The 27,183-nt window shown below is 44.0% G+C and overlaps 2 protein-coding genes across 3 annotated transcripts; both read left to right on the top strand.

Annotated features, from left to right (window-relative positions):
* Nucleotides 1–440: 440 nt before the first annotated feature.
* LOC115195195 (golgin IMH1) lies at nt 441–10,954 on the top strand. Its single transcript, XM_029754986.1, has 15 exons — nt 441–557; nt 1,131–1,204; nt 1,438–1,642; nt 2,337–2,391; nt 2,490–2,527; nt 2,637–2,709; nt 6,391–6,549; nt 6,646–6,763; nt 9,015–9,065; nt 9,218–9,295; nt 9,410–9,466; nt 9,650–9,709; nt 9,823–9,875; nt 10,001–10,106; nt 10,461–10,954. The coding sequence occupies exons 2-15, from the start codon at nt 1,172–1,174 to the stop codon at nt 10,809–10,811; spliced, it is 1,437 nt and encodes a 478-aa protein (XP_029610846.1). The 5' UTR covers nt 441–557; nt 1,131–1,171; the 3' UTR covers nt 10,812–10,954.
* Nucleotides 10,955–12,421: 1,467 nt separating this feature from the next.
* Nucleotides 12,422–27,075, top strand: LOC115195456 (myoneurin). 2 transcript variants are annotated; one of them, XM_029755307.1, is made up of 9 exons: nt 12,422–12,493; nt 13,003–13,048; nt 14,086–14,371; nt 14,581–15,488; nt 15,623–15,782; nt 19,358–19,536; nt 19,639–19,722; nt 21,078–21,179; nt 26,272–27,075. In XM_029755307.1, the coding sequence occupies exons 3-9, from the start codon at nt 14,109–14,111 to the stop codon at nt 26,607–26,609; spliced, it is 2,034 nt and encodes a 677-aa protein (XP_029611167.1). In that variant the 5' UTR covers nt 12,422–12,493; nt 13,003–13,048; nt 14,086–14,108; the 3' UTR covers nt 26,610–27,075. The 2 variants fall into 2 exon arrangements, with proteins under 2 accessions (XP_029611167.1, XP_029611166.1); XM_029755306.1 differs by having other exon boundaries at nt 14,082–14,371.
* Nucleotides 27,076–27,183: the final 108 nt, after the last annotated feature.

Here is a 27,183-nt window from a genome sequence, read left to right as displayed (position 1 = left end):
GAAACAGATATTTCACTGGAAGTATAAATGTGAAGCATCCGGCCGACATACTGCACATTTTCTCATCGATTAAACATTTGATCTCAATACAGTTTTCTGCTCCCAAAACTAGAATATGTTATGAACAGAGTGGACTAGGTTTTGTAGACTTTACCCTTTGCTAAAACATCGCGCTGTTTAGGAGTGCAAATGCGAATTGAGTTGTTAAACACGCGCACTTCCCTAGCGGAAATATTGTCATGTCTTCTATAACGCGCCAATAGGATCTCACCAGCTCGTGCTTGGCTCTACCCGCTTTCTTGCTCGTTCTGCCCACTATGATTCATTTGTTCCCGTTGGAGACGACAATCTGTCGTCTATCTGGGTTTAGTTATAAAAATCGTTGACATAGCGCCAGCCATCCCAATTGACTTCTTAAAATAAACCAAAATAAAAAACATAGGGGATCAGTCCAGTGAGTCCATTGATAATGAAACCGATCACTGATTGGCTGAAGTTATAGTTGCTCGTGCGCACTGCTTTGGTGAGGGAGACGGAGGTCACAGGAGAGTAGTTGGGTAGGGAAATTAAACTACAATAATTAGCTAGCTAGATAGGTTAAAAAAAATGTGTCAACAAATAATTTAATCTGCCAATAATTTAACGTCACTGTTGTTAGCTAGCTACTTGATTGAAAAATATCCATTAGCTAGCTACAGTAGCAGTCAGTTTGCGATCCCGCTTTAGCTAAAGTTAGCTTGGTCGCTAACATAGAAAGATAAGCAACAACATTGCTATAATAGGAACTGAAAACTGAAAACATTTTCCTGTTGAAAAGCACGGACAGCTAGCTATCTACAGTTACTACTTAGCTTAGTTTTTAATATATATATATATTTTTTTAACTTAGTCTTTGGAGGCTTGGTTGTTAGTGTGACGCATGGGTGACGTTTATACTGTGACGTCATAAACGACTACAGGAACAGAACCTATTTATTTGGAATTATTTTTCAAGCTCAGCAATGATCTAGCTTCTCCTAGTAGATAGCTACCGACCTGTACTTCCCGACCTGTCATGTGGAACAGCACACTGTTTGTACTGATTTGATTTGAAAAAAAGAAATCGTCTGAAATTGTCTGAATCTCTCAAGGGGGACATAGATTTCTAGCGGCATTGGGGCTTTGAGGGAGAATGCTGCGCAGGACCGTCTCCTTCCCCATTGAGGTAATATCTAGTTATAACTAGAATTCGTTCATATTGTGCCAACACAAAAATAAAAAATTGTATATTGCTTTGGCAACATTGGGTTATTTCAGTTTCATGTCAATATAGCTCACCTGAATACTGTACTAGTAGTCTGCCATTTATCTTAACAGCCATTTATTTGTTAGCACGTTCAGAGATGTGTATGTAGGCGTAAAGCCTTTCCAGATGAAGTTGTTGTGGTTCTAATGTAGGTGGGGCGGCTGCAGCAGCTGGGTCTATTGGACTATGCCTCCCACGGTGTGACATCATCTTCGGTGCTCGACCTCCCGTCTCTCCACCGAGGTCACCAGGGTTCACGACAACGGGAGGATGAGTGGCAGGGCCGGTACCAGGGGCCTGCCGAGGCTGGCCAATGGGAGGATGACGGTGGGTTAGTGGTCGCACCCTCTTCTAATGGTGAGTACCGACTCGTAGAACAATATACAAATTTGTCCAATTTGGATTATTTACCTTCTCAGCTCAGAGAGTGGGAAGTGGGGTGGAACTGGGCTCTCGGTTGTGAGAGTGGGAAGTGGGGTGAAACTGGGGTCTCAGCTCAGAGAGTGGGAAGTGGTGTGGAACTGGGCTCTCAGCTCAGAGAGTGGGAAGTGGGGTGGAACTGGAGTCTCAGCTCAGAGAGTGGGAAGTGGGGTGGAACTGGGCTCTCGGTTGTGAGAGTGGGAAGTGGGGTGGAACTGTAGTCTCAGCTCAGCTCAGAGAGTCGGAAGTGTACGGCGGAACTGGGCTCTCAGCTCAGAGAGTGGAAAGTGGGGTGGAACTGGGCTCTCGGTTGTGAGAGTGGGAAGTGGGGTGGAACTGGGCTCTCAGCTTAGAGAGTGGGAAGTGGGGAGGAACTGGGGTCTCGTTTGTGAGAGTGGGAAGTGGAGTGGGACTGTAGTCTCAGCTCAGAGAGTGGGAAGTGGGGTGGAACTGGGGGTATCAGCTCAGAGAGTGGGAAGTGAGGTGGAACTGGAGTCTCAGCTCAGAGAGTAGGAAGTGAGGTGGAACTGGGCTCTTGAGGTGTCAACCATGCAGTAGTAGTCAGATTCATTGACAGATCAGGGATGTATGTGTAACACATGGTCCCTCCTCTTTTCTGTCCCCTGTCTAGGTAGCACCAGGGGACCCAGATGGAGGGATATGTATGCCAGCTCAGACCAGTTAAGGTGAACATACACACACACATACAGTTATAGCCATAGCCTTCATCTATCTGCTCAAATCTGTGTCCACACATTTCGCTGCTCTGTGTGTGTGTGTTTAGGTCAGACTCAGTGGAAGATGATGGCTATGATTATGAAGGTGAGTTTTTCATTGGTTATTGGCTGCTCTTTACGACCAATTCAAAGGTGTGTGTGTTTTGGGGTGTGAGGGGGGGTCTGTCTGTTTTGATGTTTTGTGTGTGTTTCAGAGGGGAAGCAGAATGATGAGTCTGTCAGGCTGTACGTGTCGGAGGAGGAGAGGATCCTCAACTCTGCAGACCTGTGAGTGCCTTACACCCAGACAACTCCTAGCAAATCAAATTGTGTTTGTCACATGTGCCGAATACAACAGGTGTAGACTTTACTGTGAAATGCTTACTTACGAGCCCTTTCCCAACAATGCACAGTTAAAAAGTAAGAAATATTTGCTACAAAAATAAAGGAAATAGTAACACAATAAAATGACAACCAGGATATATACAAGGAGTAACAGTACCAATGTACAGGGGTACGAGGTAGTTGAGGTGATTGAGGTAATATGTACATGTAGGTAGGGGTAAACATGACTAGGCAATCAGGATATATAATAATCAAATCAAACTTTATTTGTCACATGCGCCAAATACAACAAGTGTAGACCTTACCGTTAAATGCTTACTTACAAGGCCTTAACCAACAGTGCAGTTCAAGAAGAGTTCCAGATTGGTTTTACCAAATTAAAGCAAAAAATTATAAAAAGTAACACAATAAAATAACAATAACTAGGCTATACAGTGAGGGAAAAAAAGTATTTGATCCCCTGCTGATTTTGTACGTTTGCCCACAAACAAAGAAATGATCAGTCTATAATTTTAATGGTAGGTTTATTTGAACAGTGAGAGACAGAATAACAACAAAAAAATCCAGAAAAACGCATGTCAAAAATGTTATAAATTGATTTGCATTTTAATGAGGGAAATAAGTATTTGACCCCCTCAGTCAGAAAGATTTCTGGCTCCCAGGTGTCTTTTATACAGGTAACGAGCTGAGATTAGGAGGACACTCTTAAAGGGAGTGCTCCTAATCTCAGTTTGTTACCTGTATAGTGTGCTCCTATTCTCCGCTCATTACCTGTATAAAAGACACCTGTCCACAGAAGCAATCAATCAATCAGATTCCAAACTCTCCACCATGGCCAAGACCAAAGAGCTCTCCAAGGATGTCAGGGACAAGATTGTAGACCTACACAAGGCTGGAATGGGCTACAAGACCATCGCTAAGCAACTTGGTGAGAAGGTGACAACAGTTAGTGCGATTATTCGCAAATGGAAGAAACACAAAAGAACTGTCAATCTCCCTCGGCCTGGGGCTCCATGCAAGATCTCACCTCGTGGAGTTGCAATGATCATGAGAACGGTGAGGAATCAGCCCAGAACTACACGGGAGGATCTTGTCATGATCTCAAGGCACCTGGGACCATAGTCACCAAGAAAACAATTGGTAACACACTACGCCATGAAGGACTGAAATCCTGCAGCGCCCGCAAGGTCCCCCTGCTCAAGAAAGCACATATACATGCCCGTCTGAAGTTTGCCAATGAACATCTGAATGATTCAGAGGACAACTGGGTGAAAGTGTTGTGGTCAGATGAGACCAAAATGGAGCTCTTTGGCATCAACTCAACTCGCCGTGTTTGGAGGAGGAGGAATGCAGCCTATGACCCCAAGAACACCATCCCCACCGTCAAACATGGAGGTGGAAGCATTATGCTTTGGGGGTGTTTTTCTGCTAAGGGGACAGGACAACTTCACCACATCAAAGGGACGATGGACGGGGCCATGTACCGTCAAATCTTGGGTGAGAACCTCCTTCCCTCAGCCAGGGCATTGAAAATGGGTCGTGGATGGGTATTCCAGCATGACAATGACCCAAAACACACGGCCAAGGCAACAAAGGAGGGGCTCAAGAAGAAGCACATTAAGGTCCTGGAGTGGCCTAGCCAGTCTCCAGACCTTAATCCCATAGAAAATCTGTGGAGGGAGCTGAAGGTTCGAGTTGTCAAATGTCAGCCTCGAAACCTTAATGACCTTGAGAAGATCTGCAAAGAGGAGTGGGACAAAATCCTTCCTGAGATGTGTGCAAACCTGGTGGCCAACTACAAGAAACATCTGACCTCTGTGATTGCCAACAAGGGTTTTGCCACCAAGTAAATCAAATCAAATCAAATGTATTTATATAGCCCTTCGTACATCAGCTGATATCTCAAAGTGCTGTACAGAAACCCAGCCTAAAACCCCAAACAGCAAGCAATGAATGTGAAAGAAGCACGGTGGCTAGGAAAAACTCCCTAGAAAGGCAAAAACCTAGGAAGAAACCTAGAGAGGAACCAGGCTATGAGGGGTGGCCAGTCCTCTTCTGGCTGTGCCGGGTGGATATTATAACAGAACATGGTCAAGATGTTAAAATGTTCATAAATGACCAGCATGGTCAAATAATAATAACCATAGTAGTTGTCGAGGGTGCAACAAGCACGTCTGGTGAACAGGTCAGGGTTCCATAGCCGCAGGCAGAACAGTTGAAACTGGAGCAGCAGCATGGCCAGGTGGACTGGGGACAGCAAGGAGTCATCATGCCAGGTAGTCCTGAGGCATGGTCCTAGGGCTCAGGTCCTCCGAGAGAAAGACAGAAAGAGAGAAAGAGAGAATTAGAGAGAGCATATTTAAATTCACACAGGACACCGGATAAGACAAGAGAAATACTCCAGATGTAACAGACTGACCCTAGCCCCCCGACACAAACTACTGCAGCATAAATACTGGAGGCTGAGACAGGAGGGATCAGAAGACACTGTGGCCCCATCCGATGATACCCCCGGACAGGGCCAAACAGGCAGGATATAACCCCACCCACTTTGCCAAAGCACAGCCCCCACACCACTAGAGGGATGTCTACAACCACCAAGTACTAAGTCATGTTTTGCAGAGGGGTCAAATACTTATTTCCCCCATTAAAATGCAAATCAATTTAAAACATTGTTGACTTGCGTTTTTCTGGATTTTTTTGTTGTTATTCTGTCTCTCACTGTTCAAATAAACCTACCATTAAAATTATAGACTGATCATTTCTTTGTCAGTGGGCAAACGTACAAAATCAGCAGGGGATCAAATACTTTTTTCCCTCACTGTATACAGGGGGCACCGGTACCGAGTCAGTGTGCGGGGGTACAGGTTAGTTGAGGTAATTTGTACATGTAGGTAAGGGTGAAGTGACTATGCATGGATAAAAAAAAAGAAGCTGAGATAATAAGCAGAGTAGCAGCAGCTTATGTGAAAATGTGTCTGTGGCTTCAATATGTGTGCGTGTGAGAGTGTATGTAGGTGTGTGTTGGAGTGTCAGTGTAGAATGGGTATAGTCCAGTCAGTGTGCATAGAGACAGTGAGTGCAAAGGGGGGGTCAATGCAAATAGTCTGGGAAGCAATTTGATTAACTGTTCAGCAGTCTTATGGCTTGGGGAAAGAAGCTGTTAAGGAGCCTTTTGGTCCACGACTTGGCACTCCGGTACCACTTGTCGTGCGGTAGCAGAGAGAACAGTCTATGTCTTGGGTGGTTAGAGTCTTTCACCATTTTTAGGGCCTTCCTCTGACACCGCCTGGTATAGAGGTCCTGGGTAGCAGGGAGCTTGGCCCCAGTGATGTACTGGTTCGTACGCACTACCCTCTGTAGCGCTTTGCGGTCGGATGCCAAGCAGTTGCCATACCAATAGGTGATGCAGCCAGTCAAAATGCTTTCAATGGTGCAGCTGTATAACTTTTTGAGGATCTGAGGGCTCATGGCAAATCTTTTCAGCATCCTGAAGGCGAAGAGGCTTTGTCGTGCCCTCTTCACAACTGTGTTGGTGTGTTTAGACCATGATAGGTCCTTTGTGATCTGGACGTCAAGGCTGCAGTTTGTGTACTTACCACTTTCTAACCTGTGTGTTTGTAGGAGTTCAGAGGAGAGGCGTGATGTTCTAGCAGAGTTGGTGTATTCCCGAAGCAGACTGAAGCAATTGAACTCAGAGCTGCAGAGAACAGTAGAGGTAGCCGATGACAACAACACACTGCTACGCACCGAGAATACTGCCCTGTGCAACCAAGTCAAAGGGTAACCATATTAGCAACCACACACACTGCCCTGCACAATCAAGTCAAATGTAACCATCAGTCAGTCAGTTTGTTCATCATTATTTGTGTTTGTCAGGATGAAGCAGTCGATCCATGATGCAGAGCAGCTGATGGATGAGCTGGAGGAGATCCGGAGCTTATTGGTTGAGAAAGACGAAGCTATGGGCAACCTGGAGGCCTACATCAAAAAACTGGTGGTTAACCAGGAAGTGGTGTACAGCAATAGTTAACAAGAAACCATCAGTGGAGGCTGCTGAGGGAATGACGGCTCATAATAATGTTTGAAACGGAGCAAATGGAATGGCATCAAACACATGGAAACCATGGAAACCATATGTTTGATGTATTTGACACCATTCCACTGATTCCGCTCCAGCCATTACTATGAGCCCATCCTTCCCAATTAAGGTCCCACCAAATATATGAGGGGCGGCAGGTAGCCTAGTGGTTAGAGCGTTGGGCCAGTAACCGAAAGGTTGCTGGATCAAATCCCCGAGCTGACAAGGTAAAAATCTGTCGGTCTGAGCAAGGCAGTTAACCCCAGGCGAGGAAGACGTGGACGTCGATTAAGGCAGCCCACCTCACCTCTGATTGAGGGGTTGGGTTAAATGCGGAAGACACATTTCAGTTGACACATTTCACAACTGACTAGGTCCCTATATATACAGTTGAAGTCGGAAGTTTATATACACCTTAGCCAAATACATTTAAACTCAGTTTTTCACAATTCCTGACATTTAATCCTAGTACAAATTCCCTGTCTTAGGTCAGTGAGGATCACTTTATTTTAAGAATGTGAAATGCCAGAATAATAGTAGAGAGAATGATTTATTTCAGCTTTTATTTCTTTTGTCACATTGGCAGTGGGTCAGATGTTTTCATTCACTCAATTAGTATTTGGTAGCTTTGCCTTTAAATTGTTTAACTTGGGTCAAACGTTTCGGGTAGCCTTCCACAAGCTTCCCACAGTAAGTTGGGTGAATTTTGGCCCATTCCTCCTGACAGAGCTGGTGTAACTGAGTCAGGTTTGTGGGCCCCCTTGCTCGCACACACTTTTTCAGTTCTGCCCACATGTTCTATAGGATTGAGGTCAGGGCTTTATGATGGCCACTCCAATACCCTGACTTTGTTGTTCTTAAGCCATTTTGTCACAACTTTGGAAGTATGCTTGAGGTCATTGTCCATTTGGAAGACCCATTTGCGACCAAGCTTTAACTGACTGACTGATGTTTTGAGATGTTTCTTCAATATAGCCACATAATTTTCCTCCCTCATGATGCCATCTATTTTGTGAAGTGCACCAGTCCCTCCTGCAGCAAAGCACCCCCACACCATGATGCTGCCACCCCCGTGCTTCACGATTGGGATGGTGTTCTTCGGCTTGCAAGCCTCCCCCTTTTGCCTCCAAACATAATGATGGTCATTATGGCCAAACAGTTCTATTTTTGTTTCATCAGACCAGAGGACATTTCTCCAAAAAGTACGATCTTTGTTCCCATGTGCAGTTGCAAACCGTAGTCTGGCTTTTTTATGGCGGTTTTGGAGCAGTGGCCTCTTCCTTGCTGAGCGGCCTTTGAGGTTGCCGATATAGGACTCGTTTTACTGTGGATATAGATACTTTTGTACCTGTTTCCTCCAGCATCTTCACAAGGTCCTTTGCTGTTGTCCTGGGATTGATTTGCACTTTTCGACACCAAAGTACATTCATCTCTAGGAGACAGAACACGTCTCCTTCCTGAGCGGTATAACGGTGGCGTGGTCCCATGGTGTTTATACTTGCGTACTATTGTTTGTACAGATGAAGTGGTACCTTCAGGCGTTTGGAAATTGCTCCCAAGGATGAACCAGACTTGTGGAGGTCTGCAATACTTTTTCTGAGGTTTTGGCTGATTTCTTTTGATTTTCTCATGATGTCAAGCAAAGAGGCACTGAGTTTGAAGGTAGGCCTTGAAATACATCCACAGGTACACCTCCAATTGACTCAAATTATGTCAATTAGCCTATCAGAAGCTTCTAAAGCCATGACATAATTTTCTGGATTTTTCCAAGCTGTTTAAAGGCACAGTCAAATTAGTGTATGTAAACTTCTGACCCACTGGAATTGTGATACAGTGAATTATAAGTGAAATAATCTGTCTGTAAACAATTGGAAAAATGACTTGTGTCATGCAAAAAGTAGATGTCCTAACCGACTTGCCAAAACTATAGTTTGTTAATAAGAAATTTGTGGAGTGGTTGAAAAATGATTTTTAATGACTCCAACCTAAGTGTATGTAAGCTTCCATCTTCAACTGTATATATATGACAAATAAACCACCCAACTGAACCCACCTGATTTGACCAATCACCAACTGAGTTAATTGGTAAATGTAAAGTAACTTGGGAAGAAAGTATTGATAAAATGATGGTGAGAATTACAACGGTTTTCATCCCTCGTTCCGGCAGGAGAAAGAGAAGGAGATTTTGGAGGACCAGATCGAAACCATCGGCAGTGAGGTATGACGATCTAACCCTTGACCTTTGACCCTGTTAGAACAGTCAAACTGAATGTTTCACTGGCCAGCCAATAATACACATTATTTGTTGTCAAAACATAACAGAACTTTTCTATTCTATTCTCTCTCGTTCTGTCTGTTTCTCACCCCTAGATGTCCCGTATTATACCAGACAGAGCCACTGACAAGAAGAAGATCGTTAACCTCAGCCAGGCTCTACAAGCCTTACAGGTAACTCAAACACACACTCGGGTATCAGATCAGAGGGGGGTAATTTTGGTCCTGGGAGGCCGCAGGATTTATCCCAGCCCTACTAGTAACTAGTAACGTGTGTGTGAGAAACAGCTTCGGCTCGAGGAGAGCAGACTCGCTTTGGATCACAGGGATGAGGTCCTACGTAAGGTAGGCGAAACCTACGTATTGAAGATGATGTTTACATTTGAAATATGCCCTAAATACCCAATAAATGTACAAGTTTTTCTTTAGACATGCCACATGGATTGCCAGTTTAAATGTGGTTCATTGCAGTCTATTAGCTGGCTGGCCTTTGCTCAACATGACTTTGTGTGCGCGTGTCTCCTTCAGAAGGACTTTGTAGTTGAGCAGCTGGAGCAGTCCCTTACAGAGTACTCCTCCATTGCACAGGTACATCACACACACACACATTTTACATATGCCTGATACAGACCTCACACACACACACATATTTAACTGATATACACTCTGGGCTTTATGTGTGTGTGTTTCTCTGTTCTCAGGATCTGAAGGAGAAGATGAAGGATCTGCAAAGCCAACTGGCAGAGGCCCTAGTGTAACCACACACACACACACACACACACACACACAATCATAACATCCCTCACACACTCTAATGTTGTCACATTTGTAATAGCTCATACTCTCTCTCTCTTTCCTCATGTCTTTCTCTGTCTGTAGTAATGGAAGAGAGGGGGGTTACATGGCATTAGATGGAACTCTGTCTGCAGCCACTCAGCGCTCCATCTCTTTAGCAGAGGAACTGGGTCTACTGCCATGCATGATGGTGGGTCACATACACACACACATGACCGATCATGGCCGAGTGTTTTGTCTCCGCTGTGTGGTGATCAAGTAGTACTACAGGACAATGTGAGTTTAGGGTAAGGTAGGGCTTAGCTGGGAGACAGTGTTTTCGCGCCAGTGAATGAGGACAGGCTGACCGTAATGGCTGGAGTGGAATTTATGGAACAGATTAAAACGTGGTTTCCACATGTTTGATACCGTTCCATTAATTCATTTCCAGTTTTACAATGAGCCCATCCTCCTATAGCTCCTCCCACCAGCCTCCACTGATACACACACACACCCTGGGGGAGAGACGCTGTTGCTAAATGCGTGTGTTCACTTCCTACCCCAGGAGGACTTCTCTGATGAGGTGCAGAGGGAGGAGAAGATAGAGGAGGAGCAGAGAGTGGAGGAGAGGGTAGAAAGAGAGGCGGATGAGAAGAAAGAGGAGGAGGTGGTTATGGAGGAGAAACAGATGCTAAAGGAGAAGACTGGTGTGTGGTCAGATATGGTGAGAGGTGTCCGAGCAGCAGGAGGTTTCACCCTGGGTTTCCTGGTTCCTCTGGGTGTCCTGGTCTCCATGGTCCCCGGCTGCTACGACTACTGTACAGGACTCGGCTTCACCAACACTTTCTGGTCTACAGCCAGATACCTCATACAGCCATACTGCAATGTGCACCACATTGGCCTCCCCCCGCTGTAATACACACCAGAGAGAGCTGGTGGGGGGAGCTATAGGAGGCTTATTGTAATGGCTGGAATGGAATTATTATCTACTTACCAACCTACACGCATACCTACCTACAGATCTACCAACATACACGCACACACACTTAAACATGAATACGCACACACACACACAATAATATAACTCAAACCCTGATCTTCAACCCTTCCAGGCTGCTATGCTGCTGGCAACTAAATAAACTGGAATACAGCATCATACATGGACAACTAGTTGTATTTTAAATGGAAAAGGTAGAGAAGATTTTACAATGTGTATTTATTTGTTTTAAATGACATTTTAAAGGTTGGACTCAATGTTGTTAATGTTTTATTTTTTGTCTAATTTCTGTATAGTGTTCTGTACAGTAAAGAAATTCACTGCCACGTCATGGTCTACTCTGTCATTTAATTATTTTATTCGTAACATTCTTGTTTTCCCTGGTTTGAATTGAAAATATTATTTACATTTAAATAAAGAGACTTGTACAGTAAGGTCGAAGATTTTTGATAACTAACCCAAGATAGACTAGAGCCTGTCGTTTCCAATGGGAGTAAAGTAATCATAGTGGGCAGAACGAGCAAGGAGGCGGTCAGAGCCAAGAACCAGCTGGTGAGATCCTATTGGCGGGTTTTGGCATCTATTTGCATATGTCCGTTAGGGAACGCCTACCTTGTAGTGTACAATAACTGAAACAAAGCAATTTTTTCAACTTTGGCAAAGTATACAAAAAGGCAGTTCACTGTGTTACAGATTCTAGTTTGGGAAACTGTATGGAGATCAAATGTTTCATTGATGCGAAAATTTGAAGAATGTTGGCCAAAATCCATCTCCCACTGGGCTTCCTCCCATCACCATATTTGGTAGTGAGTGGAAACGCAATCCGGATGCTTAATATTTATACATCTGGTGAAATATTTGGATCATTGTTCTATATGTGGTTATAAGGTGTTTGTCTTTCCATTTCATGTCAAAATCTGGATGTAACAAAGAAAGTGACGAGAATGTATTTAGAGCTCGGCAGTTTATAATCTTAAAAAACGCGAATGATTTACCTCTGGTTCATTCAGGGGAAAGAATAGTTTTGGAATAAACGTTAACACAGGCGTAGGAGATCTTATACGTTTTGTTCTATGATATCATTAAATTAAAATTACCTTCATCAATTATGAAGCGTTTGTTTAAAATTACAAATATGCTTCAAAATTCACAAAAGACGCCATTACTATGGCGAGCTGCAACAAAGTTTTATCTCCATCTCTTCATTCAAAGACTCAATCATGGACACTCTTACTGACAGTTGTGGCTGCTTTGCGTGATGTATTGTTGTCTCTACCTTGCCCTTTGTACTGTTGTCTGTGCCCAATAATGTTTGTACCATGTTTTGTGCAGCTACCATGCTATGTTGTTGTTTTAGGTCTCTCTTGTCGTGATGTGTGTTTTGTCCTATATTTATTTTTAATCCCAGGCCCCCGTCCCCGCAGGACGCCTTTTAGTAGGCCGTAATTGTAAATAATAATTTGTTCTTAACTCACTTGCCTAGTTACATAAAGGTTAAATTAAATAAATAATATACTATCGCTCTCCAGTTCCAAACTTCGCGAGACTAGTCGTGCTGTGACGTCATCATAAAATGGCTACTCAATCAAAGGGATTATAAGGTATTGTCATTTTACACACGTTTCTGTGCTTAATTTCTACATTTAATATGTTTTAATGTTATATGTATCCGTGTGATTACGCAACCGAATGCCCGGTCATTTTAAAACTTCCCCACGCAGTTTACCGCGCACTCCTCGTCGCATTTCGAAATAAGAGCCCTTTGTTATTAACGTTAGTGCGCTCATCGTCGATAACCAAGTGGGCCTAACCTAGCTAAACTTCACATGAAGTAAATGGTTTCAAGCTCCATAAACGTTTATCTGCCCAGTATACAAGAATAGATATTGAATCAAAAATCATTCACAATGTCATTGATATAATCATGGTAAAATAAAATGTAGCTGATTTGCGTGGAGTGGGTGCAGTAAGCCATCGTAGGATTTGTGATGAACTTTTATTTTCATAACGTTAACGTTACTCTGGCATCTACTGTGTAGCTGCAGAGTACGATGAGATGAGTGTTTCCGTAATGTGTATTCATTTCAATCACTTCATTTTATCCCAACAGAACAACACCTGGTATTTTCAACCAAACAATAACGCTATTATAAAGGGTGAGTATGTGTATTTATGTAAATGTAGCTATATACTGTAAAGAACCAACAAGAACAATGGCAATAGTAGCTAGATGAATAGATAAGACAAATATTTTGGTAGAGAAAAGATGGACATGTACAAATGTTTTAAATATTTTTGATGAATGCTTGCCACCAATGCTCCTTATAGGACACATCACTGCACTCTATACTTCTCTGTAAACTGGTCATCTCTGTATATTTATAAAACCCTCCTAGGCCTCACTCTCCCCTATCTGAGATATCTATTGCAGCCCTCATCCTCCACATACAACACCTGTTCTACCAGTCACATTCTGATAAAGGTCCCCAAAGCACACAGATCCCTGGGTCGCTCCTCTTTTCAGTTCGCTGCAGCTAGAGACTGGAACAAGCTGCAACAAACACTCAAACTGGACAGTTTTATCTTAATATCTTCATTCAAAGACTCAATCATGGACACTCTTACTGACAGTTGTGGCTGCTTTGTGTGATGTATTATTGTCTCTACCTTCTTGCCCTTTGTGCTGTTGTCTGTGCCCATTAATGTTTGTACCATGTTTTGTGCTGCTACCATGTTTTGTGTTTCTACCATGCTGTTGTTATGTGTTCCTGCCTTGCTATGTTGTTGTTTATGTAGTGTTGTCTCGTTTTGATTTTGTCCTATATTTTATTGTATTTATTTATTTTAATCCCAGGCCCCTGCCCCCGCAGGAGCCCTTTCGATAGGCCGTCATTGTAAATAAGAATTTGTTCTTAACTGACTTGCCTAGTTAAATAAAAGTGAAATAGTAACACGGGACAAGGTTGTAAAAAGACTGGTAGTAATATATTCAATTAGCATAAAAGAGAAACGTTTTAAATACTGTCAGTCTGAGGTTGGCCCTGTCCTAACCTGCACTGTCAGTGAAAAATTACTCATATTAACCAGAAACAACCTTGCAAGCACACAACCTCCTATGCCATAAAGTTTTATTAGTATAGGTAAAGAACTAATAGTTAAACAACCTCATTGAAATGAATGATCCTCCAGGCAGTTTGACCCCGACGTGAAGCAGTGATGTCACAGCAGGCCCACAGCGAGCACCTGTTGGAGCAGCTGCGTTGGCAGCGGGAAAGCAACGTTCTGTGTGACATCACGGTCGTCGTGGGCGACACGCTGTTCCGAGCGCACCGTAATGTCCTGGCGGCGTTCAGCGGGTTCTTCTCCGCACTGCCTGACAGAGGTCACCAGGTCACGACCCTTAACCCTGAGTTTGTCAGTGAGCAGGCCCTGGACACCCTGCTGAAATACATCTATACTGGAGAACTACACACTGACAGGTCGGTACATCACTACACTGGTGTGTACAAGGCTAATTTAGCAATAGGTGTGGAAACACTATTCACCAAATCAAAAGGTGTGTAAGCTCCACTATTCACCAATTCCCCTGAATAATACGACTACACCACAATATTAGTGTCACAATAACTATGTATAATACAATATTGTTGTTATTGCTCTCTTGTTTATCTGTGGTTGACCATAACAGTGAGGGGTCTGAGGCCGTGCTGAGAGCGGCAGTGTTCCTGGGGATGAGGGAGGCGGAGTGTCTCCTGAAAGACAAGACAGACAGCCGACAGGAGACGAGGATAGAATCAGCCCCACACACCCCCTCCGCTCCCTCACACTCCTCCCCTCTCTTACCCCCCAGCCCAGAGACAATCAAACCTCTGTCCTGCCTTTCTGGAGTGGGCTTGGTAGAGAAGGATGAGGAGAGGGAAGGAATGAGGGGGGAGGAGGAAGAGAGGGAAGATCCAGAGTACATCCCTCCCTCCCCAAGCCCCCCAACATCCCCCCGGAGAGGAGCCAGGAAGAGGAAGGGAAGAAAGCCCAAGGCCACACCTAGAAACCAGACCTCACCTGGAAACCAAACCTTGCCAAGTAACCAAACATCAGCTAGCCATGATGACATCCCAGGTGACGCAAAAGTCACTCAGCCCCAGAGGGGCAGGGGGAGGGGCAGGGGGAGAGGCAGGGGGAGAGGGAGAGGAAGGGGTAGGGATCTGTTGTTAGAAGCGTCAGACCCTCAGATCGTCGAGGAGAACCAGACAGACCTCAGCACATCGTCACTGAAACTTGTCAAGAGGAAGCGGATGAGTAGTGGAGAGAGGAGAGGAGGAAAGCGAGGGAGGGGCAGAGGAAGAGGGAAACGGAAGGAGAACAGATCGAGCGATGGAGAGGGGGATGAGGGAGATGACAAGGGGAAGGCTGTGTTGAAGAACCAACAGGTGAAAGAGAAGCCAGTGTGTGCTGAGTGTAACAAAGAGTTCTCTGAGATCAGTAGTCTGAGGAGACACATGAGGATCCATAAAGGAGTGAAACCTTTCCAGTGTCTCTTCTGTTCCAGAGCCTTCACACAGGGAAACCAGCTCAAGACTCACCTCCGCATACACACAGGTGAGATACACACACACACACACACACACACACACACACACACACACACACACCAAGCATACACACAGGTGAGACACACACACACACCAAGCATACACACAGGTGGGACCCTAACTGTCTCTCTGCCTTTCTAGGAGAGAAGCCGTTTGCATGTTCTCAGTGTGATAAGGGTTTTACCCAGAAGTGTCAGTTGGTGGCTCACTGTAGAATGTACCATGGAGAAGAGAAGCCTTACACCTGTGAACAATGTGGGCTGCAGTTCGCTACCTCATCTAACTACAAGATACACAGCAGGTAGGACTGTGTGGAAAGAAGACCTATTTGTGTTTATCTTTTTTTTTTCTTCACCTTTATTTAACCAGGTAGGCCAGTTGAGAACAAGTTCTTATTTACAACTGCGACCTGGCCCAGATAAAGCAAAGCAGTGCGACACAAACACAGAGTTACACATTGGATAAACAAACGTACAGTCAATAACACAATAGAAAAATCTATATACAGTGTGTGCAAATGTAGTAAGATTAGGGAGGTAAGGCAATAAATAGGCCGTAGTGGTGAAATAATTACAATTTTAGCATTAACACTGTGCAGCAGATGATGTGCAAGTAGAGATACGGGGTGCAAAAGAGCAAAAAAAAATAACAATATGGGGATGAGGTAGTTGGATGGGCTATTTACAGATGAGCTATGTACAGGTGCAATGATCGGTAAGCTGCTCTGACAGCTGATGCTTAAAGTTAATGAGGGAGATGTAAGTCTCCAGCTGCAGTGATTTTTGCAATTTGTTACAGTCATTGGCAGCAGAGAACTGGAAGGAAAGGCGGCCAAAGGAAGAGTTGGCTTTTGGGATGAACAGTGAAATATACCTGCTGGAGCGTGTGCTACGGTTGGGTGTTGCTATGGTGACCAGTGAGCTGAGATAAGACGGAGCTTTACCGAGCACAGACTTATAGATGACCTGGAGCCAGTAGGTTTGGCGACGAATATGAAGCGAAGGCCAGCCAACGAGAGCATACAGGTCGCAGTGGTGGGTAGTATATGGGGACTACATCCAATTTACTGAGTAGAGTGTTGGAGGCTATTTTGTAAATGACATTGCCGAAGTCAAGGATCGGTAGGATACCCTCGTAAAACGTGCTATGTTTAGCAACATAAGTGAAGGAGGCTTTGTTGCGAAATAGGAAGCCGATTCTAGATTTAATTTTGGATTGGAGATGCTTAATGTGAGTCTGGAAGGATAGTTTATAGTCTAACCAGACACCTAGGTATTTGTAGTTGTCCACAAATTCTAAGTTAGAACCATCCAGAGTAGTGATGCTAGACGGGCGGGTGGGTGCGGGCAGCGATCGGTTGAAGAGCATGCATTTAGTTTTTCTTGCATTTTAGAGCAGTTGGAGGCCATGGAAGGAGTGTTGTATGGCATTGAAGCTCATCTGGAGGTTTGTTAACGCAGTGTCCAAAGAAGGGCCAGAACTATACAGAATGTGGAGGTCAACCGATTTATGATTTTTCAACGCCGATACCGATTATTGGAGGCCCAAAAAAAGGCGATACCGATTAATCGGTATTTGTAATAATGACAATTACAACATTACGGCGGCCCAAACTGCTGCATATACCCTGACTCTGCTTGCACAGAACGCAAGAGAGTGATAATGATAAATTAACAGGCACCGCATTGATTATATTTAACGCAGGACAAGCTAGATAAACTATCATCAACCATGTGTAGTTTTTATTTTATTTTTATTTTACCTTTATTTAACTAGGCAAGTCAGTTAAGAACACATTTTTATTTTCAATGACGGCCTAGGAACAGTTGGTTAACTGCCTTGTTCAGGGGCAGACCGACAGATTTTTACCTTGTCAGCTCGGGGATTTGATCTTGCAACCTTTCGGTTACTAGTCCAACGCTCGAACCACTAGGCTACCTGCCGCCCCTAGTTAACTAGTGATTATGTTAAGATTGACTGTTTTTTATAAGATAAGTTTAATGCTAGCTAGCAACTTACCCTGGCACCTTGCTGCACTCGCGTAACAGGTGGTCAGCCTGCCACGCAGTCTCCTCGTGGAGTGCAATATAATCGGCCATAATCGGCATCCAAAAATGCTGATTACCAATTGTTATGAAAACTTGAAATTGGCCCTAATTAATCGGTCATGCAAATTAAACGGTCGACCTCTAACAGAATGGTGTCGTCTGCGTAGAAGTAGATCAGAGAATCACCAGCAGCAAGAGCGACATCATTGATATATACAGAGAAAAGAGTCGGCCCGAGAATTGAACCCTGTGGCACCCCCATAGAGACTGCCAGAGGTCCAGGCCCTCTGATTTGACACACTGAACTCTATCTGAGAAGTAGTTGATGAACCAGGCGAGGCAGTCATTTGAGAAACCAAGGCTGTCGAGTCTGCCGATAAGAATGCGGTGATTGCCCGAGTCGATGGTAACGACTGCACAGTACTGTCTTTTATCGATGGCGGTTATGATATCGTTTAGGACCTTGAGCGTGGCTGAGGTGCACCCATGACCAGCTCGGAAACCAGATTGCATAGCAGAGAAGGTATGGTGGAATTCGAAATGGTCGGTGATCTGTTTGTCAACTTGGCTTTCGAAGACTTTAGAAAGGCAGGGTAGGATAGACATAGGTCTGCGGCAGCTTTCCAGAACAGGCTGAACAGGCTAGTAGTAGGGGTTGCAACAATTGCGGCAGATAATTTTAGAAAGAGAGGGTCCAGATTGTCTAGCCAAGCTGTTTTGTAGGGCTCCAGATTTTGTAGCTCTTTCAGAACATCAGCTATCTGGATTTGGGTGAAGGAGAAATGGGGAAGGCTTGGGCGAGTAGCTGTGGGGGGTGCAGGGCAGTTGTAGGGGTAGCCAGGTGGAAAGCATGGCCAGCCGTAGAAACATGCTTCTTGAAATTCTCGATTATCGTAAATTTATCGGTGGTGACAGTGTTTCCTAGCCTCGGTGCAGCGGGCAGCTGGGAGGAAGTGCTCTTATTCTCCATGGACCTTAGTGTCCTAGAACTTTTTTGAGTTTGTGCTACAGGATGCAAATTTCTGTTTGAAAAAGCTAGCCATTGCTTTCCTAACTGCCTGTGTATATTGGTTCCTAACTTCCCTAAAAAGTTGCATATCGCGGGGGCTATTCGATGCTAATGCGGTACGCCACGGGATGTTTTTGTGCTGGTCAAGGGCAGTCAAGTCTGAAGTGAACCAAGGGCTATATATGTTCTTAGTTCCACATTTTTTTAATTGAATGGGGCATGCTTATTTAAGATGGTGAGGAAGGCACTTTTAAAGAATAACCAGGCATCCTCTACTAATGGAATGAGATCAATATCCTTCCAGGATACCTGGGCCAGGTCAATTAGAAAGGCCTGCTCGCTGAAGTGTTTTAGGGAGCATTTGACAGTGATGAGGGGTGGTCGTTTGACTTCAGACCCATTACGGACGCAGGCAATGAGGCAGTGATCGCTGAGATCCTGGTTGAAGACAGCAGAGGTGTATTTAGAGGGCAGGTTGGTCAGGATCATATTTATGAGGGTACCCGTGTTTACAGATTTAGGGTTGTACCTGGTAGGTTCCTTGATAATTTGTTTGCGATTGAGGGCATCTAGCTTAGATTGTAGGACGGCCGGGGTGTTAAGCATATCCCAGTTTAGGTCACCTAACAGTACTAACTCTGAAGATAAATGGGGGGCAATTAATTCACATATGGTGTCCAGGGCACAGATGGGGCTGAGGGGGGTCTATAACAAGCGGCAACAGTGAGAGACTTATCTAACTGTGTGTGTCTATATAGGAAGCACAGTGGAGAGAAGCAGAATGTGAGTTAATATATCTTTGTGTGTGTGTCCATATAGGAAGCACAGTGGAGAGAAGCCGTATGTGTGTGAAAGGTGTGGGAAGGGTTTTGCCCAGGCCAGCACTCTGACCTATCACATGAGGATCCACACAGGAGAGAAACCTTACCAATGTGACACCTGTGGGATGGCCTTCTCCGTCTCTTCTTCTCTCATCACACACAAACGCAAACATACAGGTAACCCACTGAAGCAAAGAGAAACCTTACCAGTGAAGTGTGTGTGTGAGCGAGCGTGGGCCCCTGTCTACTCTGACGTGTGGTTGTCCGTGTGTTTTCCAGGTGAAGCGCCACACGAATGTCAGGTGTGTCAGAGGGCCTTCATTACCAAACGAGAACTCAACAAACACTCTCGCATCCACACCGGTGAGTCTACGTAACGCACACACGTGGGAACCGACAACATTGACTTCATGAATCTATCCGAAGAGAAAAGATCAAAGTGTTTTGGTCACGTGCACTGGATACAGGGTGTAAATGGTACAATGAAATGCTTAGTTGCAAGTGCTCCTCAACCGTGCAATACACATTTATAAAACAAATACACAAGTTATAAAAAGTAGTAAAATAAGAAAATATTCATGTTTGCAATATATCACAGTATAGACTATGGAATGCGTTAAAGTGAGGAGTGACATGGTTGAGCAGCTTAGGTAAATAAATAGTAACAGCAACGGAGTGAGTAAGTGACAAGCGCGAAGTGTCCAGCTGTCAAATCTATCACTGTCTGTTAGTTATTAGTATATCTACTGTGTTCTAGAAGGGTTTCTGCCCTGGAATGGAGAGAGTGAGGAGGAAACACAGGTTGGACAGAGTGAGGAGGAAACACAGGTTGGACAGAGTGAGGAGGAAACACAGGTTGGACAGAGTGAGGAGGGAACACAGGTTGGAGAGAGTGAGGAGGAAACAGGTTGGACAGAGTGAGGAGGAAACACAGGTTGGACAGAGTGAGGAGGAAACAGGTTGGACAGAGTGAGGAGGAAACACAGGTTGGAGAGAGTGAGGAGGAAACACAGGTTGGAGAGAGTGAGGAGGAAACACAGGTTGGACAGAGTGAGGAGGAAACACAATTGGACAGAGTGAGGAGGAAACACAATTGGACAGAGTGAGGAGGAAACACAGGTTGGACAGAGTGAGGAGGAAACAGGTTGGACAGAGTGAGGAGGAAACAGGTTGGACAGAGTGAGGAGGAAACAGGTTGGACAGAGTGAGGAGGAAACACAGGTTGGACAGAGTGAGGAGGAAACAGGTTGGACAGAGTGAGGAGGAAACAGGTTGGACAGAGTGAGGAGGAAACAGGTTGGACAGAGTGAGGAGGAAACAGGTTGGACAGAGTGAGGAGGAAACAGGTTGGACAGAGTGAGGAGGAAACCGGTTGGACAGAGTGAGGAGGAAACACAGGTTGGACAGAGTGAGGAGGAAACACAGGTTGGACAGAGTGAGGAGGAAACACAGGTTGGACAGAGTGAGGAGGAAACAGGTTGGACAGAGTGAGGAGGAAACACAGGTTGGACAGAGTGAGGAGGAAACACAGGTTGGACAGAGTGAGGAGGAAACACAGGTTGGACAGAGTGAGGAGGAAACAGGTTGGACAGAGTGAGGAGGAAATATATGGAGATTATAGATATGGCCCTTTGCTTTTCATGACTGTGTGACTTGACCAGGAAAGAGTCCTGGCCCTAGTTGTAGAGAATGAGGGGATGTGTGGTGTGTGTGTGTAGGTGGAGATCCAGCTGTTAAGCAGCGTGTGACATGTGAGCTGTGTGGAAACACCTACGCTGGCATGAGCAGCCTGAAGAAACACCAAGAGAGACAACACTTAGGTGAGATTCTGTATGTCTGTGTCTTCTATCTGTTTTACCATCTACACTGCCTTGCAAAATTATTCTTCATTTTATTGTGTTACAAAGTGGGATTAAAAAAGAAATAGATTGTCCAAAATCTACACAATACTTTTGTTTTATTTTTTTTATCTAAAAATGTCATTACTAAAATATAGTATTCGCGTCTTGACTGAAGGAGCTGAATACGTACATGTTAGAAGCACATTTGGCAGCGATTACAGCTGTGAGTCTTCTTGGGTAAGTCTCTAAGAGCTTTACACAACTGGATTGTGCAATATTTGGCCATTTATTCTTTTCAAAATTCTTCAAGCTCTGTAAAGATGTTGGGGATCATGGCTGTACAGCGATTTTCAATACTTGCCATAGATTTTCAAGGAGTTTTAATTCTAAACTGTAACTTGGAACATTAACCGTCTTCTTGGTAAGCAACTCCAGTGTAGATTTGGCCTTGTGTTGTAGGTTATCGCCTGCTAAAAGGTGACTTCCTCTCCCAGTCCTCTAGGAATTTGGCCTGTGCTTATCTGTATCCCGTTTCTTTTTATCCTGAAAAACTCCCCTGTATTTACCAATGTCAAGCATACCCATACCATGATGCATCCACCACCACGCTTGAAAATAAGGAGGCAGTTACTCAGTGATGTGTTGTTGGATTTGCGCCAAACATAAGGCTTTGCATTTAGACCAAAAAGTGTGTTCCTTTACTGTCTTTTTTTGCAGTATTACTGGTGCCTTGTTGCATACAAGGTGCATGTTTTGGAATATTTTTATACTGTATATTTGTATTTTTCTTTTTACTCTGTCATTTAGGTCAGCGATTCTCAACTGGTGGGTCGTAATATATATATTATACCCACAGAACATTACCAAAAGTATGTGGACACCTGCTCGTCAAACATCTCATTCCAAAATCATGGGCATTTAATATGGAGTTGGTCCCCCCTTTACTGCTATAACAGCCTCCGCTCTTCTGGGAAGGCTTTCCACTCGATGTTGGAACATTGCTGCGGGGACTTGCTTCCATTTAGCTACAAAATCATTAGTGAGGTCGGGCGCTGATGTTGGGTGATTAGGTCTGGCTCGCAGTCTGCGTTCCAAAATTATCCCAAAGATGTTTGATGCGGTTGAGGACAGGGCTCTGCAGGCCGGTCAAGTTCTTCCACACCGATCTCGACAAATCGTTTCTTTATGGACCTCGCCTTGTGCCCGGGGGCATTGTCATGCTGAAACATGAAAGGGCCTTCCCCAAACTGTTGCCACATAGTTGGAAGCACAGAATTGTCTACAATGTAATTGTGTGCTGCAGTGTTAAGATTTCCCTTCAATGGAACTAAGGGTCCTAGCCCAAACCATGGAAAAACAACCCCAGACCATTATTCCTCCTCCACCAAACTACAGTTGGCACTATGCATTCGGGCAGGTAGCATTCTCCTGGCATCCGCCAAACCCAGATTCCTCCGTCAGACTGCCAGATGGTGAAACGTGATTCATCACTCCAGAGAACGCGTTTCCACTGCTCCAGAGTCCAATGGCAGCGTGCTTTACACCACTCCAGCCAACGCTTGGCACTGTGCATGGTGAACTTGTGTGGCTGCTCGGCCATGAAGACATCACAGCCTGGAGGTGTGTTGGGTCATTGTCCTGTTGAAAAACAAATGATAGTCCCACTAAGCGCTAACCAGATGGGATGACGTATCACTGCAGAATGCTGTGGAAGCCATGCTGGTTAAGTGTGCCTTATAAATAAATCACAGACAGTGTCACCAGCAAAGCATCCCACACCATCATACCCCCTTCTCCATGCTTCACGGTGGAAACCACACATGCGGTGATCATCCGTTTACCTACTCTGTGTATCACAAAGACACTGTGGTTAGAACCAGAATCGTGGGGCGGCACGTAACCTAGTGGTTAGAGCGTTGGACTAGTAACCGAAAGGTTGCAAGATTGAATCCCAGAGCTGACAAGGTAAAAATCTGTCGTTCTGCCCCTGAACAAGGCAGTTAACCCACTGTTCCTAGGCCGTCATTGAAAGTAAGAATTTGTTCTTAACTGACTTGCCTAGTTAAATTAAGTAAGTAAGTAAAATGAAAATAAAAAAACAAAAATCTCAAATTTGGACTCATTAGACCAAAGGACAGATTTCCACCGGTCTAATGTCCATTGCTCGTGTTTCTTGGCCCAAGCAAGTCTCTTCATATTTGTGCTATTTTAGAAATTGGACCATGAAGGCCTGATTCACGCAGTCTCTGAACAGTTGATCTTGAGATGTCTGTTACTTGAACTCTGTGAAGCTTTTATTTGGGCTGCAATCTGTGGTGCACTTAACTCTAATGAACTTATCCTCTGCAGCAGAAGTAACTCTGGGTCTTCCTGTGGCAGTCCTCATGAGAGACAGTTTCATCATAGCGCTTGATGGTTTCTGTGACTGCACTTGAAGAAACTTTCAAGGTTCTTGACATTTCCCGGATTGACTGACCATGTCTTAAAGTAATGATGGATCGTCGTTTCTCTTTGCTTATTTGAGCTGTTCTTGCCATAATACAGACTTGGTCTTTTACCAAATAGGGCTATCTTCTGTATGCCACCCCTACCTTGTCACAACACAACTGATTGGCTCAAACGCGTTAAGAGGGAAAGAAATTCCACAAATTAATTTTAACGAGGCACACCTGTTAGTTTAAATGCATTCCAGTTGACTACCTCATGAAGCTGGTTGAGAGAATGCCAAGAGTGTGCAACGCTGTCATCAAGGCAAAGGGTGGCTACTTTGAAGAATCTCATATGAAATATATTTAGATTTATTTAACCCTTTTCTGGTTACTACATGATTCCATATGTGTTATTTTATAGTTTTGATGTCTTCACTATTATTCTAGTAAATAGTAAACATAAAGAAAATCCCTGGAATGAGTAGGTGTGTCCAAACGTTTGACTTGTACTAATATGTATATGTATATATGTGTATGTGATATGATATATTGCCTGAATTTAAACAACTAAGACCAGGTAGAAATGATAATGAACCTGAACTATTTTTCTTCAATCACAGTATTTAGTGGATTTGGTTAATTTTTGTGTCTCAAACCAGTGAGCTTATTAACATTTCGATATCAAGAATATGAGCAAAATTGAATTATTGACAATGAAAAAGGTGGGAATGTCTTTCCCTTATAATTGCTATATTTACTGTCAATATAGCACACAAAAAAAAAATCCAAATTGCATTTTGGCAAAAAAATTGTCAACCCCTATTATTTCACACAGTGAGTCCATGTAACTTAATATGTGATTTGTTAAGCCAAATTTTACTCCTGAACTCATTTAGGTTTGCCTAAACAAAGGGTCTGAATACTTATCTATTTTAATCCAACGTTTTAACACAATGTTGTCTGTTGTCTGTAGCTTGTGAGGTGTGGAAACACTTTGTTGCTTTTATGGATTTTGTCTTGTTGCTTTTTGTTCTGTTGCTCTGTCTGTATGCTACATCTTACTTGTCCTATGTTGCTCTGTCTGTATGCTATGTCTTGCTTGTCCTATGTAACTCTGCGTGTGCTCATTGTTCAATGATTGTCTATATTGTAATTGTTTTTAATAACCTGCCCAGGGACTGCGGTTGAAAATTAGCCGGGTGGCTAAAACCGGCACTTTTACTGAAACGTTGATTAATGTGCACTGTCCCTGTAAAAATAAAATAAACTCATTCAATCAATCAATCAAATGTGAAGAAATCCAAGGGTTCTGAATACTTTTGCAAGGCACTATATACAGTGCATTCAGAAAGTATTCAGACCTTTTCCACATTTTGTTACGTTACAGGCTATAATGGAAGGACAACCATCTCTGCAGAACTCCACCAATCAGGCCTTTTATGGTAGAGTGGCCAGAAGGAAGCCACTCTTCAGTAAAAGGCACATGACAGCCCACTTGGAGTTTGCCAAAAGGCACCTAAAGGACTCTCAGACCATGAGAAACAAGATGCTCTGGTCTGATGAAACCAACATTGAACTCTTTCGCCTGAATGCCAAGCGTCACGTCTGGAGAAAACATGGCACCATCCCTACGGTGAAGCATGGCGGTGGCGGCAGCATCATGCTGTGTGGATGTTTTTCAGCGGCAGGGAATGGGAGACTAGTCAGGATCGAGGGAAAGAGTGAGATCCTTGATGAAAACCTGCTCCAGAGCGTTCAGGACCTCAGACTGGGGGCGAAGGTTCACATTCCAACAGGAAAATGACCCTAAGCACACAGCCAAGACAACACAGGAGTGGCTTCGGGACAAGTCTCTTGAGTGTCCTTGAGTGGACCAGCCAGAGCCCAGACTTGAACCCGATTGATCATCTCTGGAGAGTCCTGAAAATAGTTGTGCAGCAACGCTCCCCATCCAACCTGACAGCGCTTGAGAGGATCTGCAGAGAACATTTACATTTAAGTCATTTAGCAGACGCTCTTATCCAGAGCGACTTACAAATTGGTGCATTCCCCTTATGATATCCAGTGGAACAACCACTTTACAATAGTGCATCTAAATCAGAAGAAGAATGGGAGAAACTCCCCAAATACAGGTGTGCTAAGCTTGTAGCATCATACCCAAGAAGACTCAAAGCTGTAATCGCTGCAAAATGTAATTCAAAAAAGTACTGAGTAAAGGATCTGAATACTTATGTAAATGTGATATTTCCGTTTTTTTAAAAATGTACATTTTCAATAATGCGTCATTATGGGGTATTGTGTGTAGACTGATAAGGGGAAAAAACATAACAAAATGTAGAAAAGGTGGAGGTGTCCTGAATACTTTCCGAATGCACTGTATCTATGTTATAAAGGTTTTGTATAATTTCAGCTAGTAGTTTTGAAAGTAGTGCTCACGAGCCAAAACAGGCCCCTGAAAATTGTTTACTATTGTGTACGTCATCCATTTTGTATGATATGTTACGTTCTGCAATTCGCATGATATGTTACGAATTCCAATGCGTACAATATGTTTCAAGTTTGTAAGTGCTTAAGATCTCGTTCAATCTCTTTAACGTGTGTGTGTGTGTGTGTGTGTGTGTGTGTGTGTGGTCGTTCTCCAGTGGATGTTCCAGAAGGTGCTCTCCTCCACAACATTCCTATTGATCACCAGGGAATGATCTCCCGCGATGCGCCCAGCCCTGTGCCCGAGGAACCAGACAACCCAGATCCCGAGGACCCCGAGGAACCTGACAACCCCGAACCCGACAACCCCGACCCCGAGGAACCAGACAACCTTGAGCCCGCGACCCCTAACTTGAGCCCTAACCCTCTCTGTGTTCTAGTGGAGCAGCTGCATACATCTTCCCTCTCCTTCTCTTCCCCAGTCTCCCCCGCCGAAAATATAGAGCAGATCATCATCATTAGAACATTGGACAACGACCTCTGCCCTGACCCCTGACTTGAACAACTCTGACCCCTAACCCAGACCCTAACGTTACTCTCTCAGGCTTGGAGTCGGTCCGCCGTTTCGACTGGATCACATATGAATCAGCTGTAGTCAGATATAGAACTGTGTGAGTAGTGGCGATGTTGACAAACGTTGATATGTCATGTAATTCTCTCCATCTCTGATCTAAAAGTATTTTATTTTTCTGGTATGTTTTTAATTGCTGTATATAGTTAAGTGAGAGTCACTGAGGACCTACCCACAGAAAAGCCAGGCTCTCACCGTATGCTGGCTTGCATTTCTCTGATGGTTCTCTGTTCATTGTTCTGGTTTTAAACCCACGTCTCAGTAACATGGGGCTTATGTATAAGCTAGAGGTTATATTGAGATAGGATGGATATTTATGAAAAGTCAACTTTTTTTTTCTTTAAATAAACAGCTATATTCTTTATTCTGAGGAATAAATATCTGAAATCTCTGGGCTTTCTCATCCTTTCCACAACATTTCAGTATATTTATAGATGCACCACTAGGATGCAATTTCACCTTTGAACATTTTACATCATTGTGGATTAAAGAGAGTTAA

The sequence above is a fragment of the Salmo trutta genome, chromosome 6 (assembly GCF_901001165.1).
Source record: "Salmo trutta chromosome 6, fSalTru1.1, whole genome shotgun sequence".
Classification (NCBI taxonomy): Eukaryota; Metazoa; Chordata; class Actinopteri; order Salmoniformes; family Salmonidae; genus Salmo; species Salmo trutta.
The sequence above is the reverse complement of the archived record's forward strand: the minus strand, read 5'-3'. Positions and strand labels throughout refer to the sequence as shown.